We start from the raw sequence: 18,626 nt of genomic DNA, 5'->3' as shown, positions 1-18,626 counted from the left end.
CGCAGTTCCACTTCCGGCGTATGAGGCGGTGACAATGGGAGCAGCGCGGGCGGCGCCAGGAGGCAGCTGACAGGCGTTTGCGGCTTCGCTTCATGGCCGCTCTCCCGCCCCGCCTGGGATCTGTGGGGAGTTGGGGAGCCCGCGGCGGCCCGGAGCCGGAGCTAGCGAGCCGAACGGAGACCTGTGCGCCGCGCCTTTGAGGCGCAGCATGTGAAGCGGAGACGGCATCCAGTGCGGGGCGAGCCTCTCAGCCGGCCGGGATGGCTACCACGGCCGAGCTCTTCGAGGTGGGCCCTGGCGGCTGTACAGGGAGGGGCAGGCCCGGGGTTTGCAGGCAGCTGGGCGGGCGGGCCGAGGAGCGGGCGTTTGCTGGCTGCACAGGAGGAGCCCTCGGGAGAGAGGTGCGAAACTGAAGGGTTGGGGTAGCAGCTCGGTGTCAGCGCGGGCGGAGCGTGAATGGGGGGGGGGGGGCGAGGGGCTGGGCGGCCGGTCGGCAGAGAGGGGAGCGGGTGTCCGAAGGGAGGAGGGTTGCTTTTGTCTGTGGGGGCAAGAGGGGGAGTCTGGAAGGTTCGGGTGTTGGAAGATGTCTACTCCGGATGAGTAGTGGGAAGGGCTGACTCAGGACGAGGAAAGAGAGCCAGGAGCCTCAGGTTGGGCGAGTCTTGTCGCTGGGATCCTCGCGGGAATAATAGGAGGAAGCCACTTGAGATCGGGACTCTTGGGGGCTTCTCGTTTTGAATAATTATTCCATTAGTAAGGTTGCAGGTGGCATTCATAGGCCTGCCAGTTTAACCTTACATTTGAAAGGCTGGGACAATGTTTTTTTTTTTTTGGACAATAAAGGGCTACTTACCTCTTTCGACTGAAGGGAGGCAAAATTCAAGTGAACACTTTATTTCATGTAATGCATAATAATACACTTGAGGCATTTACGTGTATTATAAAATAAAACCAAAATGAAGACTATAAAACTAAAACGAACACTTCGTTTCATATATATAATGCACCTTAAGTGTATTATATGCATTTACGCGTATTATAAAATCACCTAACTGCAAGCTAGAGAACCCTTAATACGTAATAGTGAGAATACTAATGTCTTTCCTCTAGCGTTTTCAATATCTAAACCTTAAAATTTAATTTCGTGAAGTCCGCTGTAAGAAGCTGTGATAAAAGTTTGAGATAATAGAATAGGAAAACTCTAATTGGACTACAAAACAATGAAACGTATAAAGCATCTCTTTGTGTGAAAGAAATGAAAACAGATAAGAAAAAGGAAAGACCCCTTTTTTGTGTGTGTGCTTGTGTTTCACATTGAGTAACTAAAGTGTAATAATTGAGAAGACTGTAATCCACAATAGGGAACTTCTCCATAAGTGAAAATGGTGTCCTTTTTCTGCCTAAGATTCAGCAGTTTTTGTGGCTTACAATTTGAATGTCACAGTTTTAATAACAAATGGAAATTTACATTTGTTATTGTTACTGTATTTTGCATATCAGTCAGCTTTTGGATAGATAATGCCTTTTTTGAGAGGAGTAATATATGTTATTGTTATAATTTGTAGTAAGACAGTAATTTGTGAGTGAAGGATTGTAATTACAAGAAAGACTTCAGAGATATTGTATTTTCTCAGTTAAGGGTTGGGAGATATGCTACATTAATTTCTGTAATTCCAAAATTGTGCCATCTGTTTATTGACACAAGAACGGGGAGACATTTTTCCTGCTAGGAACTTTTACTGTGTCCCTAGGTACTAAGTAGTGCTGTGGTTCCTTGTTTTATTTTTCACATCTTAAAAAGGGAGAACATGATGAAGTTGTATGAGATCTTTAATTAACATATTTGCTGACAAACCAGTTCTTAACCGAAAACTGTTATATATGTTGTCATACAGTTCATAAGACATTATCCTTTGAGTCAATCCTGCTTGACGGTTCCAGTTGTACCTTGGACCATCTTAAGTATATTTTTATTTAAATGTTTGACCACATGATTTCAGTAACTTATTTGGAAATACGTTTGATTTTTTTTTTTTTCCCTTCTCCCTAGCGGGGAAGGGGAGGAGATGGGGAAATATATATTTTGCTTTCTGGGGTCCTGCCATTAGGTTAAGTAGTTAAACCAGATTAAGATTTACGTAATTTAGTGACTCTAATTATATGGTAGCCAGTAAGATTCAATGATAATAGAGACAGTAGCCCTTAGACTACCCTTAGGCCAGAGGGTTTTTAGAACAAATTTAAACATATTTATAGATCTTAAAATTTATGTGACTTTTTTTGTTGACTATATGTAGCTTGTTGCTTCGTCAAAATTAAAAGCATAATAGTTACAATTAAGTTTTAATAGTTATAATTAAGAAGTGCATTGATCTTTTCTTGTACTGCTATGAATCCAGCCCTACAGTGGATTCTACTCTTGAGTAAGTTTTCATCCCCAAGTGAAAAGTTGATCTCTTGGCCTTGGAGGGAGGAGGAAAAAAAAATCCTGTCACTGCTCAGTTTCCTGTAGCTACTGCCATAGCATCTAGGTAGTAGTACAAGTCACAGGAAGCATCTTTTTCTCCTGCTTCCCTTTCTTAGTCCCAGCTGGAGAACTGTGGAAAACAGAAGGCAGGATGTAGTCAAAGATGTTTGGTTTTTATGCATCCTGATTTTCATGCACTATTAAATAGAATTATGCTTTCACTTTTCATCCTAAGAGAAGTTAAATGAAAACAAAATTAAGCTTTTGAATCCATGAAATTTCATTATGTTATCTCTGCTTCTTTTAAAATCTTATTGGTCCCATGACTCTTAATGGAAACAACTTCATATAACAAAATAAAACTGTAATATATTTCCTCAGGTGACCGAAATGATTTAGTAATAGATGATTTGGCTATTGTAATAGTGCATATCCTGAAAGTTTCTCGGAATACCTTCTTAGTTTCAACTTTTGTTGACAGATCTTTCTGTAAAGAAAGTGTTTTTAAATCTCCTCAGGATAGACATTCTGAATAAGGATTCTTATGTGGTGTAGATAAATTGTATCTTCTACATATATGAAGTGGCTGGGCTCAGAAATTCCTTTCTAAATTTTCTTTTCTTTGTTTTTGAGACAAGGTCTTTCTCTGTCGTGCAGGCTCGGGTGCAGTTGGGTAATCACTGCTCACTGCAGCCTCTACCCTCCAGGCACAATCCATCCGCCCACCTTAGCCTTCAGAGTAGACTAGAGGTGCCTGCCACCACGCCCAGCTAATTTTTAAAAATTTTTTGCAGAAACAAGGTTTCACCATGTTGCCCAGGCTGGTCTTGTCTCCTGGGCTTAAGCAATCTGCCCACCTTGGCCTCCGAAGGTGCTGGGATTACAGGTGTGAGCCACCGTGCCCCACCAGAAGTTCTTTTTATGTTGTTGCAAATATTCCTCTCTCCTTTTATTGTACTACTGAGGACATTCTTTTCTCATTTGCTTATTGTTTTCCCCCATAATTCTTCAAGAGTCTTCCCTTTTCTCTGTTTAGGCTACCATTATGGGAGAGTTCTTGGTTAGTAACTAGGGTTAATTATTCATTCATTCTACAAATATTTGTTGAGTACCTATTAAGTTGAAGATAAAGTTCTGAAATTAACGAGGCTGCATGTCTCAAAGGGCATGCCATAGAAATATTAATCCTATGAGATGTGTCGCAAAAAAACTAAAAGGGTTCGGTGGCCAAATAAGTTATGGAAATGAGCATAGTCTGTCGTTGGAGATTTGCAGTATACCTTAATATGTTAAAGATGATGATAAGTCCATTTCCCAAACTTTTTTCACCATGAGACTGTTTTCTTTCTTTTTTTAAGAGACTTTTATTTTCTACTGCTTGTTAACTTAATTTTGTGAATTACAAGGTACATATTTTGGAAAATATTGAATTAAGTGTAGAACCTGTCCTTATCAAATAGAGGGAGAGAAGGTAGATACATGATACTATACTCTTAAAAATAAGGTTATAAATGGTTTCAAAGAGGTCTAGGTGTGCCATAGGTGTTGAGAGGATGGGAAGATTACCTCTAGAAGAAAGAAAGGATTAGAAGATGGCATTTGAATTATCTACAGAGGGTAAATTAGATTTGAGTTTGTGGAACTGGGAGGAGGGACTTTTCAGTAAAGCTGACTATAAAAGCTAAGACATAAAGGGAGGGTTGTAGGCCCTGGAGATAAGGGGAACATTCATTTTGGCTGGAGTATAGCACACATAAAGAGGAGGAGTGGCATGTAAGGTAAATTGGGGTTTAATTTTGGAGGTCCTAAATGCCAGGATTAAAAATTCATTTTTTTTCTTTCTGTAAATGTAGATTACTTGATAATAGTGCTTGAGGTCAGCTAATTTGGCTATGATAGCAGTGGCTGTTTGACTTCCAAATTAGAGTATGAATATTGAAGAACACATTTTCCCACATTTATTTGTCTCTTAATTTTTCAAGCTAAATCACAAAAGCTATTTAAACAGACTTGTTGAAAATGATGTCTCTTGTTTAATTAGCTAGCCACGTATATACTAATGAACATGAGATACACAAGTAAGGAGCATCCCATTACTGTCAAGGTGCTGAAATGCTATTTATTTTAACCATATTAGTTGTTAAGTGTTTATAGACCTTGGCTACCAATTGTAGTATCATGTATATGATAAAATGTATTCATTCTGCAAACATTGAATGAATGTGTAGGCCAGACATTATGTAGAGTTAAAAGATGTTGAGTTAAGCATCTGGTTGAGGAAGACAGACATGTTAATCCATTAATACAGTGCAGAGGGAGTATAGAATCTTTTCCAGGGATTGTTAGGAAAGGTTTCATTTAGTAATGGCATATAGAAATTGGATGTTGATGGATAAGTAGAGATTTTTCAAACAGGAGGAGGGCATTCCAAGGCAGAGACACAAGATGACTCCAGTTTGTTGTAAGGTGAGGCAGCTGAGAAGAGTTAGGATGTGTATGTGCATATTTTAAGAATAGCGAGTGGTGGCAAGGCATTGAGACCATAGGAGTTCGAGGGCAGTTTTCTCGTTTTTTTGCTTTTTGTTTTTTTTTTTTTTTTTTTTTGAGAAGGAGTCTAGCTTTGTTGCCCAGGCTGGAGTGCAGTGGCATAATCTCGGCTCACTGTAACCTCTGCCTCCGGTTTCAAGCGATTCTCCTACCTCAGCCTCCTGGGTAGCTGGGATTATAGGCGCCTGCCACCATGCCTGGCTATTTTTTTTATTTTTAGTAGAGATGGGCTTTCACTGTGTTGGCCAGGCTGGTCTCGAACTCCTGACCTCATGATCAACCCGCCTCGGCCTCCCAAAGTGCTGGGATTAAAAGCATGAGCCACCGTGCCTGGCCAGTTTTTTTGTTTTTTTGAGACAGGGTTTTGCTCTGTCACCCAGGCTGGAGTGCAGTAGTGTAATCACAGCTCACTGCAGTGTCGACCTCCTAGGCTCAAGCGATCCTCCCACCTCAGCCTCCCGAGTAGCTGGGACTACAGGCATGTGCCACCATGCCTGGCTAATTTTTTATTTTTTGTAGGGATGGGGTATCACTGTATTGCCCAGGCTAGTCTAGAACTCCAGGACACTCCTCCCACTTCGGGCCTCCCAAGGTGCTGGGATTACAGGCATGAGCCACTGGGCCCAGCCTGGGGGAAGTTTTAAGAAGGCTTTTTATAGATCATGCAAGAGGGCTGACCTTACTTTTTTTGGGTAAGGGTCAGGGAGACAGACAATTTTAACGTTAGTGTGAAGAATGGCCTTCGATGGGGGAAGTTAGCTGGGAAAATAGGGATCATGGGCAATCTGACATAGTTCTTGTCATTTGGTAAGTGTTCCAGAATTATCTATTGACTGATTAATCTAGCCAGATGAAATTCTAACCTAATTCAATGCTGACAGAGAAGAAATTTGAAAAGAATTGTGGAGGAAGAATTAGAAGAATTTGATTACTGAGGAGTTAAAATTCCAAATTTGTAAACTTTGAAAAGTTGGTGGTTGGTGATTCATAAACTGTGACAGAGAAAATTAGAAAGACCCTTGCAGGGAGAAAAAATAATATATTCATTAAATATATGTATATATATAAATGTGTATATATATAAATGTGTATATGTATATACACACACACACACACACACGCATACATGCATACATATATATTTACACTTTGAGTTTTTAAGCAAGACATCCTGGTAAAGAAGTCCACAAGGCAAATGGAAATATAAATTAGTAACTCAGAAAGAGATCACAGTTAGACATAGCAGTTTAGAGAGTATCACTTTATATGGGTGTTAAGTTAGCCAGGAGGTGGATGACATCTCTCAGCTCTGCCCCTTACTAATTGTGTGATCTTGGCAAGTTACCCAACCTCTTTGTATCTCAGTTTTCTTATCTGTAAAATGGGGTAAATAATAGTATCTACTTCAGAAGGTTTTTTTGATGACTAAATTGAGAAATTTAAATTGCTTAGGAGCATACTATTAAGAGAGTAGTATCCATTTAAAAAAATTAGGTGTTGGCCACTTTCAATTTAAATGGATTGAGATGAGGACTAGATTAGAGATCTATCAGGGAGGGAACGACTTCAGCCTTCTTAGTCTCAGTTGACAGTAAATGATCCAAGAAGTAGGAGATTATAGTAGGAGAGGATTACAAAAAGGGGCTGTGGAAGGTTATGTTTTTCAGGATGGTCACAAGATCTGCCATCCTACGTTGTGTTGTTTATGCCCCTCCCATAGGGAAGTAGGGTCTATGCTCACTTCTTGAATCTGTACAGGCCTATGACTATAGAAGTGATGCTATGTAGTGATTTGCAAGGTTAGGCCCTGTAGAGGGCCAGATGTATTACCTTTGATGACCTAACCTCTTGGACTCTAGCACCCATGCCAAGAGAAAGCCCTGCATGCAGCCCTTTGAAAGAACCAAGGCCCTTCGCCCTTGGCTCTGGCTGAACTCCCAGCTAACAGTAAACACCAACTTGCCATCTTGGAAGAGTATCTTCTAGCCAAGTTGAGCAGCCACAGCTTATTTCATGTGGAGCAGAGACTGGGTTTCCCTGCTGAGCCCTCCTCAAATCAGATTTGTGAACAGTATGATTATTGTTATTTTAGGTCACTAACTATTTGAGTGGTTGGTAGGCAGCAATAGATAACTGAAACAGAGGCCGATCAGTTTCTTACCTACACCAAGATCTAATAGCCTTCTACTGGTCTTAGTGGAGACAGTGGTAGAGGTAGAGGTTGATGTTTAAGAGTAATAGAGTTCCATTTAAGTATTTTATGCTTTTGAGTTCTCCAGTCAAAGCAACTTGGAAGTGAACTTTTGGAATAAGCAAGTCATTAAATTGAGGACAGTATTACAGACTGCACATGTGTGTAATTAATCTAAAATACTGAATCCCTGGTGTTCCCAGGAAATTAGATAGTTGGGGTGTGTGTGTGCCCTCATGTGTGAGAGAGATTTGAAAGAGTGATTGATTGCCTTGTTCTCTTGCAAGTGGATTGCAATTTCATGTAACACCCTGCAAATAAACATATAACCTACAAATTAAACGAAAGTTCTAGTTGAGTGATAAATAATTTAAAAGTTTGATTGTTAATAGTTTATGTATATATGTATTTTTAAAACTTAGCAAACTTTTGTGATGCTACTTCCTTGAAGCTGAAATATGAAAATAAGAAAATATAGTTATTTATATATCTTTGCTTATTCAGGATATAATAAACGAAGCAAATGATTCTTTCACTTGTTTAATTTCATTTCCAAGGTGTTTATTAAATGCCTGTAAGAATATTTAACGTGTATATTTGTAAATACACTTAATTTGATTTGAAATGCTAATGGCAGATTTTGTTAAGTATTTAAAGTAATTTCACAGTCTATAAATGTTAAGGCACTATAATAGAGTGGGAGAAATATCTAGGTTAGAATACTGGTTTAGTACCTTGATAAGACTTAAATTTCATTTTCTCAGTTTCCTTATATGTAAAATTGAGATGAAAGAGCTGGGTTGTGATGATATTTAAAGAACATTCTTGCATTACAAATTTTAAATCTAATTATATGATTCTGCTGAGACTAGTATAACAGGAATTGTAACATTCGTTACCTCTCCCTTTTGGACATAGACGTCATATATATTACCTTACTGTTTGAAATGAGATATATTCTATCCTGGAAAAATATTTTGCTTAAGAGAATCTAAAATATTTTGTAAGATTCTAAACTACCATCATTTAGATAGTCTTCAAAACAATTTTGATAACATGATTAATTGGCTAATTTCATAGTGTAAAGGACTTCAAGATTGAATGTTAAAATTGACTAATTTTAAAAAGTAAAATTATTTATTTTGTAGTGTTTGTGCAAGTAGTTTTCAAAATATTTTTTCAAATTTTGCCTTAGTTATATTTGTGTCTTAATGTGCTTTATTTTTCTACCTTTTCATACTACCTTTGAAATCCATTTTGCTAGCCTGAGACAAAATATTTTGTGGTGCTTTTTTAAAAACTCAGTAGTCGATAAATATAACTTATTTATTAATAAGAAATACAGAAAACACGTAAAGAATCTCACTGAAAAATCAAGGAAAATGAGGTTAGAAAGTAGAGGCCAAATATTGCAAAATTCTTTAGTTCTTTGTAGTGCCAGAATTGTATTAGGCTCATATTTGGTTTCTGTTAGAATCTTGGATTGATAGTACCATGTAATGCCTGTTCTTTATTTCTGGGTTGTTGGGTGTTGGTCTTGCCTTTTTGGTTTTGGATATATGGATCAAGAGCATGACTTTCAAGACCCTCTGCAGGGGTTTCAGCCATGGCCCCAACTAGCTAGTGTTTTGGTATGCTCAGCATTGTTCTGTTGACTACAGCTGGAAAGCAAGAGAAATGCATGACACAGCCTCCCCTTGCTTTCAAGTTAAGTATGGAGAAAAGAGTGAAACTTATGAAAATGATTCTAAATCAATAAATGACAAAATGACAATTAGTAATATTCTGTGTTGGGATTTGAATTTTTAAGCTTTATAGGGGTTTAAGAGTGGAGAAATTAGTGGAGACCATGTAGGGAAGGAACCCTTCAAAGAGGAAATGGGAATGGAGCCAGGCTTTCAGTAATGGTATAGCAGTGTTTGAATTGTTGGAGGAGAAAGGGCATACTTGGTGGGGTGAGTTACCTGGCCACAGGTTAGGAAGCAGGAGTAGCATGGGCTTGAAAAGAAGACTGGAATAGTGGCTGTTTTGAGGTACAGAGAAATTTGGGTAGGTGGTACAAGATAAGAACCTTAGGGTGAATAGCGCTGCAATAAACATATGTGTGTATGTGTCTTTATAGCAGCATGATTTATAATTCTTTGGGTATATACCCAGTAATGGGATTGCTGGGTCAAATGGTATTTCTAGTTCTAGATCCTTGAGGAATCGCCACACTGTCTTCCACAATGACAAACACCATATTTTAATATTACAATTGGTAACATTTGTAAAGCATACAAAATCAGTTTAACGGAGCAATATAACAACCAATTAAGTAAAGCTAAATTTCATAAGATAGTATCTTAGTGCATAGTTATAGATTTTTGTTTTGGCTTGGTAATTTTTGCTTTGATTACTGTAGCAAAACAAAGTGAAGCTAAACCTTGTTAGGCTTATAAAATTCTAAAGGATTTAAAAATTTTTTTACAGGTATTTGTATTACAGGGAACTGTTTGAGAAGTCTTTTGGGAGGGCTTGGTCATTTGGAGGTCTTAGGATTTGTTAATTTGGCTTTTTCTCACTGTAAGCGCCTTTGCAGCAAGATAAAGTATTAGAAAGCAAGGCACTAGGATTTATTTGCTTATATAAGTAGAATTTTTTTAAAATTTTTATTTATTTATTTTATTTTTATACTTTGCTTTTTTGGAACTTCCATCCTTTGGGGATCGATTGCTGACTTCTCTTAAACCCTTGTGATAATTTGTCTCTGAGGATAAAATGTGTACTTGCTTCCAGGACACTGACTTCTAATTTTCTTCTGCCTGCACTGGTGCCTCCTGCTTTCTTTTGTTGGATTGTTTTCCTCCTCTTATCTCCAAATGTTGGCATGCCTTTCTTCCTCCTAGATCTCAACCAGTCCTTAGGTAACCACCTATATGTTGATGATTCAAATTTTGTGAAGCTCCAGCTTCTTCCGTGTAGTAAAAATTTGTTTTTCCATCTATGTGCTCTATATTTCTCTTATATATCTAATAGGCATCTACAATATAACATATGTGGAACAAAACTCTTGTTTCACTGCTCCCTCATCCATCTCCTTCCCTGATCTTCCCATCTCAGTAATTAGCACCACTATTCACAAAGTTGTCCTGGCTGCAAACCTCTACCTCTATGAGTAATCTTTTATTCCTTTTTTTTCTTTCTCCACATATCCAATCTATCAGCAACATATGAATGCATCCCTTAAAACCTCATGAACCTATTTCTCAGCACCTCATCCACTGCCACTTTCATCTGAGTCACTGCCATCTCTTGACTGGACTACTAAGGTGTTGCAGGTTGGGTCTTTTGGGAAGCAGACTTTGAGACAGTTTAGTATGCAGAATATTTATTAGGAAGTAACCTTGGATGAACAATTATGAGGGGCAGGGCAAGGATACAAGATTGGGCATGTGGAGAAGTAGAGTTACAGTTTTGGTCCAGTGGCAGTGTTGATGGCTCCTGTGGGGAGGTCTGAAACTACAATGACCTGTCAGAGTTGTCCTGCTTTGGACCAAGGTGGTCTGGCCCTTATACTCCCATCTTAATCAGTCATTGGATATGGCTCACATTGGGAAAGGCATGACATTGGGTGAAGTGGCTCTTTGCATCTGATGAAGTCCCTGAAAATACTGCCCATGAAGGCTTTTTGTTGACAGCACTATTAGCAGTTGAGCAAGTCCCTTCTTGAAGGGCAATCTGGATGGCACATTATTGTGTCCACCACAGACAACCCTTGTTCCACTAGTAGACTTCACTGCTTCATATACATTTGGGGAGCAGCCCTTCTGACATTCTGGTTGGGTCTTATCCTGGAGGAAAATTAGAAGAAGAAGGCTAGTGAGATGAACTGTGGCCCCCACTGCTATAGCTGGTCTCAGAGTTGCAACTGATATTCACTGTCTCTCACCTGTGCTATCGATTGTAACTCTGCCTTACCTTCAGCTAATACCTCTGATGTTCTTGGTATCTTAACTGGTTACAATACCCTTTTTAGGCCAGGGTTGTAACACTTGTCCATACATTTTCAAATTGGTTGAGGGAGTGTTAAGAGATCCCTGAGAGGATCATCTGTGTGCCAAACATACTGCTCTCTGCCCCCATTGTGTATTAGCAGCCGTGCCTCATTCTGATCATTATGGTTGATTGCCCCAGCCAAAGATGATCACTCCTCTTCTTATTCCCTAGATATAAGGAGACAATATGACCAGGCAGTACTTGTAGTTATAGTTTAATGACACTCTTACTAGGTTTGTAGGCAAAAATGTTCCTTCTTTGGGGACCAAGACTATTCCTGAAGAACCTAGAGTCACAGGGATCCTAAGCACAAATTGGGAGTCATGATATAAGTGAACCCACTTTCTGCTTTTACCCCTTGTTGCCAGACTCATGTGTTTTTCCTATAGGAGTCACAGCATCATATAAAGCCTTTTAATTCAGAATATATGCTGCATCTTAGAGAATAGTGCTTCTTTTTTTTTGCTTTTGGAGACAGAGTCTTGCTCAGTCGCCTGGGCTGAAGTACAGTGGTGTGATCTTGGCTCACTGCAACTTCTGCCTCCCGGGTTGAAGCAATTCTCCTACCTCAGCCTCCCGAGTAGCTGGGACTACAGGTGCCCGCCACCACACCCAGCTAATTTTTTGTATTTTAGTAGAGACAGGGTTTCACTGTATTGCCCAGGCTGGTGTTGAACTCCTGAGCTCTGGTATGAGCCACCACACCCGACCAGTGCATCATCTTAGTAGAGTACGCCCTCTGAACTGGTGCTTCAGCTGTGCCTTCATCAGGCTGTTCCAGTGCTCTGTTAGGCTGCCTACCTCTGGTTGGTGTGCTTTATGATATGACCAGTGAATCCCGTGGTTACCTCCTTTGCTGTAAACTGGGTGCCTGGGTCTTTTGGTGTGATGTGGTATGTGGAGTCCTGTGGCAGAGGAACAAACACTCCCTCTGAGGAAAGGCAAATCCAACTCAAATGTTTCTCTATCAAAGTAAAATATTCTTTCTTCTAGGGTGGAAAGGGCCCAGTGTAGTCAACTTGGCAACCATGTGATTAGTCTTGAATGGGGCTATTTTAGGGGCTTAGAGTTGGTCTCTGTCACTGTTAGCCTAAATATTTGGTTTCACAGTAGCTGGATCAGCCTTGGTAAGTAAGACCCCTTGCAGTTGGGGCCATGTTGTCTCTGTACGGTGTCTGCTTTGTTCATGTGCTCAGAGTGCTAATGCCAAGCAAAGTCATTTTTTCTACTTGGTTGCTTAGTTCCTCTTTCATGCTATATGTTCCCTGGTGTTAACATGTTATACAAAGAACTTCATACTTTGCATCCAGTCTCATGTATCTGTCTGTCTTAGTCAGCTCAGGCTTCCATAACAAAATTCCATAGACTGGATGTCTTCAACAACAGAAATTTACTTCTCAGTGTTCTTGGGGCTGAGAAGTCCAAGATCAAAGTGCCAGCAAGGTAATTGTCATGCTGAGGCCTCTCCTCTTAGCTTGTAGGCACCACCGTCTCACTTTGTGCTCACATAATCTCTTCTTTGTGTGTGCAGAGAGATGTTTCTTTTTCCCGTAAGAACATTAATCCCATAATGAGGGCCTGTACCTTATGACCTCATCTAACACTGATTACTTCCCCAAAGGTCCCATCTCCAAATACCATCACATTGGGAGTTAGGTCTTCAACCTATGAATTTTGGGAGGACAGTTCTTTCATTGTATCATCCATATGCCTCTACTCCAGACTTCCTTGTCCTTGGTCTTCCAATCTTTCTTACTTCTCTGATAGCTAGGCCCTTTGCCATTTCCTGTGTAAGGTGGCATCTCATGGTAGTTTTGATTTGTATTTCCCTAAATATTAGTAATGTTGGGCATTTTTTTTTTTTTTTTTTTGGGACAGATTCAGTCTCTCTGTTACCCAGGCTGGAGTACAGTAGAGTGATCTGGGCTCACTGCAACCTCTGCCTCACGGGTTCAGGTGATTCTTCTGCCTCAGCCTCCCAAATAGCTGGGACTACAGGCACTCACCACCACACCCAGCTAATTTTTGTGTTTTTAGTAGACAGGCTTTTGCTGTGTTTGCCAGCCTGGTCCCGAACTCCTGACCTCAAGAGATCTGCCTGCCTCAGCCTCCCAAAGTGCTGGGATTACAGGTGTAAGCCACTGTGCCCAGCCACTGTTGGGCATCTTTTCATGTGCTTATTGGCCATTTATATGTCTTTGGAGAAACAGCTGTTCAGTCCTTAGCCCATTTTTGAATTGGATTACTTGTTTTTGTTGTTGAATTTTAGGAGTTCTGTATAGTCCAGAATTTAAAATTTTTCCTTAAGTCTGATTGGTCTATTTTTTTCTTTTGTTGCCTGTGCTTTGGTATCATATTCAAGAATTCATTGCCAAATCCAGTATCTAGAAGCTTTACCCTGTATTTTCTTCTAAGGGTTTTATAGTTTTAGGTATTACAAGTAAGTCTTTGAGATGTTTTTAGTTAATTTTTGTATATGGTGTTAGGTAAGGATGCTTTTGCATTTGAATACCCAGTTTTCCCAGCATTATTTGCTGAAAAGACTGTCCTTTCTCTTTTGAATGGTCTTGGCACCCTTGTCAAAAATTGTTTGACCAAATATGTGAGGGTTTTTTTCCTAGGCTTTCTATTCTGTTCAGTTGTTCTGTGTGTCTGTCTTTATGCCAGTACCATATACTGTTTTGATCAGTGTAGCTTTGTAGTAAGTTTTGAAATCAGAAAGTGCGAGTCCTGCTGCTCTGTTCTTTTTCAAGATTGTTTTGTGCTCTTCGGGGTTTCTGGTCTATTTTTGAATAAAACAAAGTCATTGGGATATTCACAAGGATTGAGTTGAATCTGTAGATCACTTTGGGTAGTATTGACATTGTAACAATATTAAGTCTTCCAGTCTGTAAACATAGGATGTGTTTCCATTTATTCGTGCCTTCTTTGATTTCTTTTGAAGTATTATAGTTTGCACTGTACAAGTCTTTAGCCTCCTTGGTTAGTTCTTATTTTATTCCTAAGTACTTTTTTCTTTTTGGTGCTATTGTGAATGGAATTGTTTTCATAATTTCCTTTTTAGATTGTTCATTGTTAGTATATAGAAATGGCAACTAATTTTTCAGTTTTTCTTTTATCTAACTATGTATTTGTGTCTGTTAATCAGGCTCTCTTCTTTTTTTTTTTTTTTTTTTTTTTTTTTGAGACGGAGTCTCGCTCTGTCACCCAGGCTGGAGTGCAGTGGCGCAATCTCGGCTCACTGCAAGCTCCGTCTCCCAGGTTCACGCCATTCTCCTGCCTCAGCCTCTCCGAGTAGCTGGGACTACAGGCGCCCACCACCACGCCCGGCTAGTTTTTTTGTATTTTTAGTAGAGACGGGGTTTCACCATGGTCTCGATCTCCTGACCTCGTGATCCGCCCGCCTCGGCCTCCCAAAGTGCTGGGATTACAAGCGTGAGCCACCGCGCCCGGCTCAGGCTCTCTTCTTGCTCCCCCCCTCCCCTTTACCCTTCCCAGCCTTTGGTAACCACCAATCTACTCTTACTTCTATGAGATCAAATTTTTAAAATTCCACATATGAGTGAGGTCATGTGGTATCTGTCTTTCTATTCCTGGCTTATTTAATATAATGTTCCCCTGGTTCATCCATATTTTTGCAAATGACAGGATTTTCTTCTTTTTAATGGCTAAGTAATATTCCACTGTGAATATGTGCCATATTTTCTTTATCCATTCATCCATTGATGGATACTTAAGATTGATTCCGTATCTCAGCTTTTGTGAATAATGCTGTAGTAAACATGGTGGTGCAGATATCTCTGACATACAAAATGATTACATACAAAATGATTTCATTTCCTTTGAATATATATTTAGTAGTATGATTGCTGGATCATTATGGTATTTCTATTTTTAATTTTTTCAGGAACCGCCTTAACGTTTTTTGTAATGGCTATGATAATTTACATTCCCACCAACAGTGTGCAAGGGTTCCCTTTTTCTCCACATTTTCACCAACACTTATCTTTTGTCTTTTTGATAATAGCCATTCTAATAGGTGTGAGGTGATACCTTACTGAGGTTTTAATTTGCATTTCCCTGATGATTAATGGTGTTGAGCATTTTTTCGTATACTCGTTGGCCATTTATGTGTCTTCTTTTGAGAAATGTCTGTTTCTGCCCTTCACACATGTTTTAAATTCAGGGCATTTGTTTTCTTCCTACTGAGTTGTTTGAGTTCCTTATGTATTTTAGATAAACCCCTTATCAGATGTATAGTTTGCAGATATTTTCTCCTGTTCTGTAGGTTGTATATAATCATGTTAATAATGCTATGGAATTTGGCTTGCTGATACTTCATTGAGGATTTCTGCATGAATGTTATAAAGGGATATTAGTCTGTAGTTTCCTTGTGCAGTCTTTGTATGGCTTTGGTGTATCAGGGTAATGCTGGCCTCATACAGTGAATTAAGAAGTGTTTCCTCTTCCTCAATTTTTTGGAAAAGTTTGAGAAGGCTTGGTGTTAGTTTTGTAAAATGTTTAGCAAAATTCAACAGTGAAGGCATGAGTTCCAGGGTTTTTCTCTGTTGGGAGATTTTTGATTACTGATTCAGTCCCCTTACTGGCTATAGGTCTATTCATATTTTCTATTTTTTCAGGATTTAGCCTTGGTAGGTTTTGTTTCTAGGAGTTTTTTTATTTCATCTAGGTTATCAAATTCGTTGGTATACAATTGTTTGTAATGCTGTCTTATAATCCTTTTTGTTTCTATAAAATTGGTAGTAATGTCTTCATTTTCATTTGTGATTTTAGTAATTTGAGCCTTCTCCGTTTTTTTTTTTTTAGTCTGTTTAGCTAAAGGTGTTTCAATTTTGTTGATCTTTTCAAAAAACCAACTTCTGGTTTCATTGATTTTTTTTTCTATTGTTTCTCTATTCTCTAATTTGTTAATTTCTGCTCCAGTTTTTATTATTTCACTCCTTCTACTAGCTTTGGCTTTAGTTTTTCTTTTTTTTCTTGTTACTTAAGTTTATACTTCTTTTTCTAGTAACTTAAGTTTTAAAGTTATGTTGATTTGAGATCTTTTTTATTTTTTAATATAAATGTTTCTAGTTGCAAATTTACTCCTTAGCACTGCCTTCACTGTGTTCTATGTTTTTGTATGTTGTGTTTTTATTTAAGTATTTAACAATTTCCCTTGTAATTTCTTCTTTGATCCATTTACTTAAATCCTCTGACAGTCACTTTATCCAGAGGGAGAGGGGCTTGCAAAAATGGGGAAGGTGGAACAACAAAGGCCACCAGCCTCTTTATGCCTCTGTGGTCTGAAGCAGCAATTAGCCCTCAGAGCAGGGATCTCAGATATTTGGAGGACAGGGTCCTTTTTGGTCATGCTGGCCCCTACAAGCTGTGTGCAGGTTGTTCCAGGAATCTGTGGACAGCGCTCTGCCACAGGGCTAGGGTGGGACCTGAGTAGCTGCTGTTGTGCTAAGAGCTGAAATTGACCAAAATTACCACATTTTCTTGTCTAAGCCTTCCCCTGGGAACACATAAGCCTTCACTAGCCTACAGAGTTCCAAAATAATTAGAAAGATTCTGCCAGTGCAGTTGTTACCTAGGTGGGGAGACAGATTTACTCCACCATCTTCCCAGAATCCTGTCTGTTTTATTGATACACAACCATGCTCATTCATGTGTTGTGTATGTTTGCATTTGCACCGCAGTGGCAGAGTTGAATGGTTGTAACAGAGACTGTATGATCTGCAAGCCTAAAATACTAGCTATCTGGTCTTTTAAGAAAAAAATTGTAGATCTCTACTTTATATTCTTAAGGGTGGCAATAATTTTTGCCATCCTACATGATTAGCTACCTTGACTGGACAGGGGCAATTTTAGGGATTTTACTTGGGCTTCCTCATTGTAATCTTATTCTGTAGACCAAGGACCCAGTGTTGGAGTCATATCAGCCACTAAGTGTGTCTATACCTGTTAAACATTTGTAGACTGCAGAAATGACCACTAGGTATGCTCATGGACATATTGGTTTGACTCTGCCAGATCTTGGCCAGGAATCTATTACCTGGCCCCCATATGTTTTCACTCTGACACAGTCCATGATGCTTTGGGTCAATCAAGTGCCAGTGTCAACTAGGACCCTATATCCAACAGACTTCAACATATTTGCATATTTTTCTTTCCTTAGTGTACTAAAGTAAATGGTTGTAGCTCCTTTTCGGAGAAGGAATAGGAGAATTATTATTGTGTATAGGCATTCCCAAGAAGAAGGTAGTACCTATCTTCTTGAGAACCTGGCCTTTTCTTCAGTCAATAACAGGGAATATATCATAGTACATCCTATAAGACTTTGGTATAAACTCCAGATTCTCATTACCTCTCTTTACCTCGTCCACAATTATTCTCCCCTGCATTCACTCTCTTTTAGTCACACTGGCCTCTTTTCATTGATTGTATACCAAGAGTGTTCCCTGCGCTTAGAGTCTACCTCCCTCAGATGGCTTATTACTTAGCTGCATACAGATCTTTGCCCAAAATTTATTTTCTTAGAAAGGCCTTGCCTGGTGACTTCTTTCAAAGATAATCTCACTCTGGCCAGGCCCGGTGGCTCATGCCTGTAATCTCAGCACTTTGGGAGGCTGAGGTGGGCGGATCATCTGAGGTCGGGAGTTTGAGACCAGCCTGACCAACATGGAGAAACCCCATCTCTACTAAAACTACAAAATTAGCCAGGCATGGTGGTGCATGCCTGTAATCCCAGCTACTCAGGAAGACTGAGGCAGGAGAATCGCTTGAACCCAGGAGGTGGAGGTTGCGGTGAGCTGAGATCATGCCACTGCACTCCAGCCTGGGCAACAAGAGCGAAACTCGGTCTCAAAAAAATAAATAAATCATCATCATCATCATCTTCATCATCTCACTCTTATCCATCATTCTGTATCCTTTCATTTTCTTCATGGTTCTTATTGCTCTATCATTTTTTGCGCTCATTTGTCACTCTCCTCCACTAGATCCAGAGGAGCAGAGATTTTTCCCTCCTTTTTTATTACTTCCTGGATATTTCAGATAGTCTCTAGCATGTAGTGGGTGCTCAATTAATATTTGCTGAATGAAGGAATACTATAATTTTAGGTAATTGAAAATATTTTGTATGAAAATGCTTAATTTTTTATGTCAGTAAATACCTGCTATTTATAAGTTTTTAGTGTATGTCATTTAATAAAACTAATATAAGTGATAAACAGTATAATGTGTTTAATTGGAAACTATGGTTACTCAACAAATAAAATTAATAACACACAAGAACTAAGATTGTTAAGTATTTATACAAATGTGTATGCCAAGAAAATAATAGGGAAAGGGACATGATTACTATATGAAGTTTTT

General features: G+C 39.2%; 1 protein-coding gene across 1 annotated transcript in view; it reads left to right on the top strand.

The window, feature by feature from the left end:
- The first annotated feature begins 4 nt into the window (after nt 1-4).
- EXOC5 (exocyst complex component 5) overlaps nt 5-18,626 on the top strand; it is a 63,841-nt gene continuing 45,219 nt past the window's right edge. Inside the window, exon 1 of the mRNA XM_030811071.1 lies at nt 5-287. Within this exon, the coding sequence (XP_030666931.1) occupies nt 261-287 (27 nt within the window). The 5' untranslated portion in view covers nt 5-260. The remainder of the gene's footprint in view (nt 288-18,626) is intronic.

The sequence above is a fragment of the Nomascus leucogenys genome, chromosome 1a (genome assembly GCF_006542625.1).
Source record: "Nomascus leucogenys isolate Asia chromosome 1a, Asia_NLE_v1, whole genome shotgun sequence".
Lineage (NCBI taxonomy): Eukaryota > Metazoa > Chordata > Mammalia > Primates > Hylobatidae > Nomascus > Nomascus leucogenys.
Note: the sequence above shows the minus strand (reverse complement) of the source record. Positions and strands in the feature narration are given on the sequence as shown.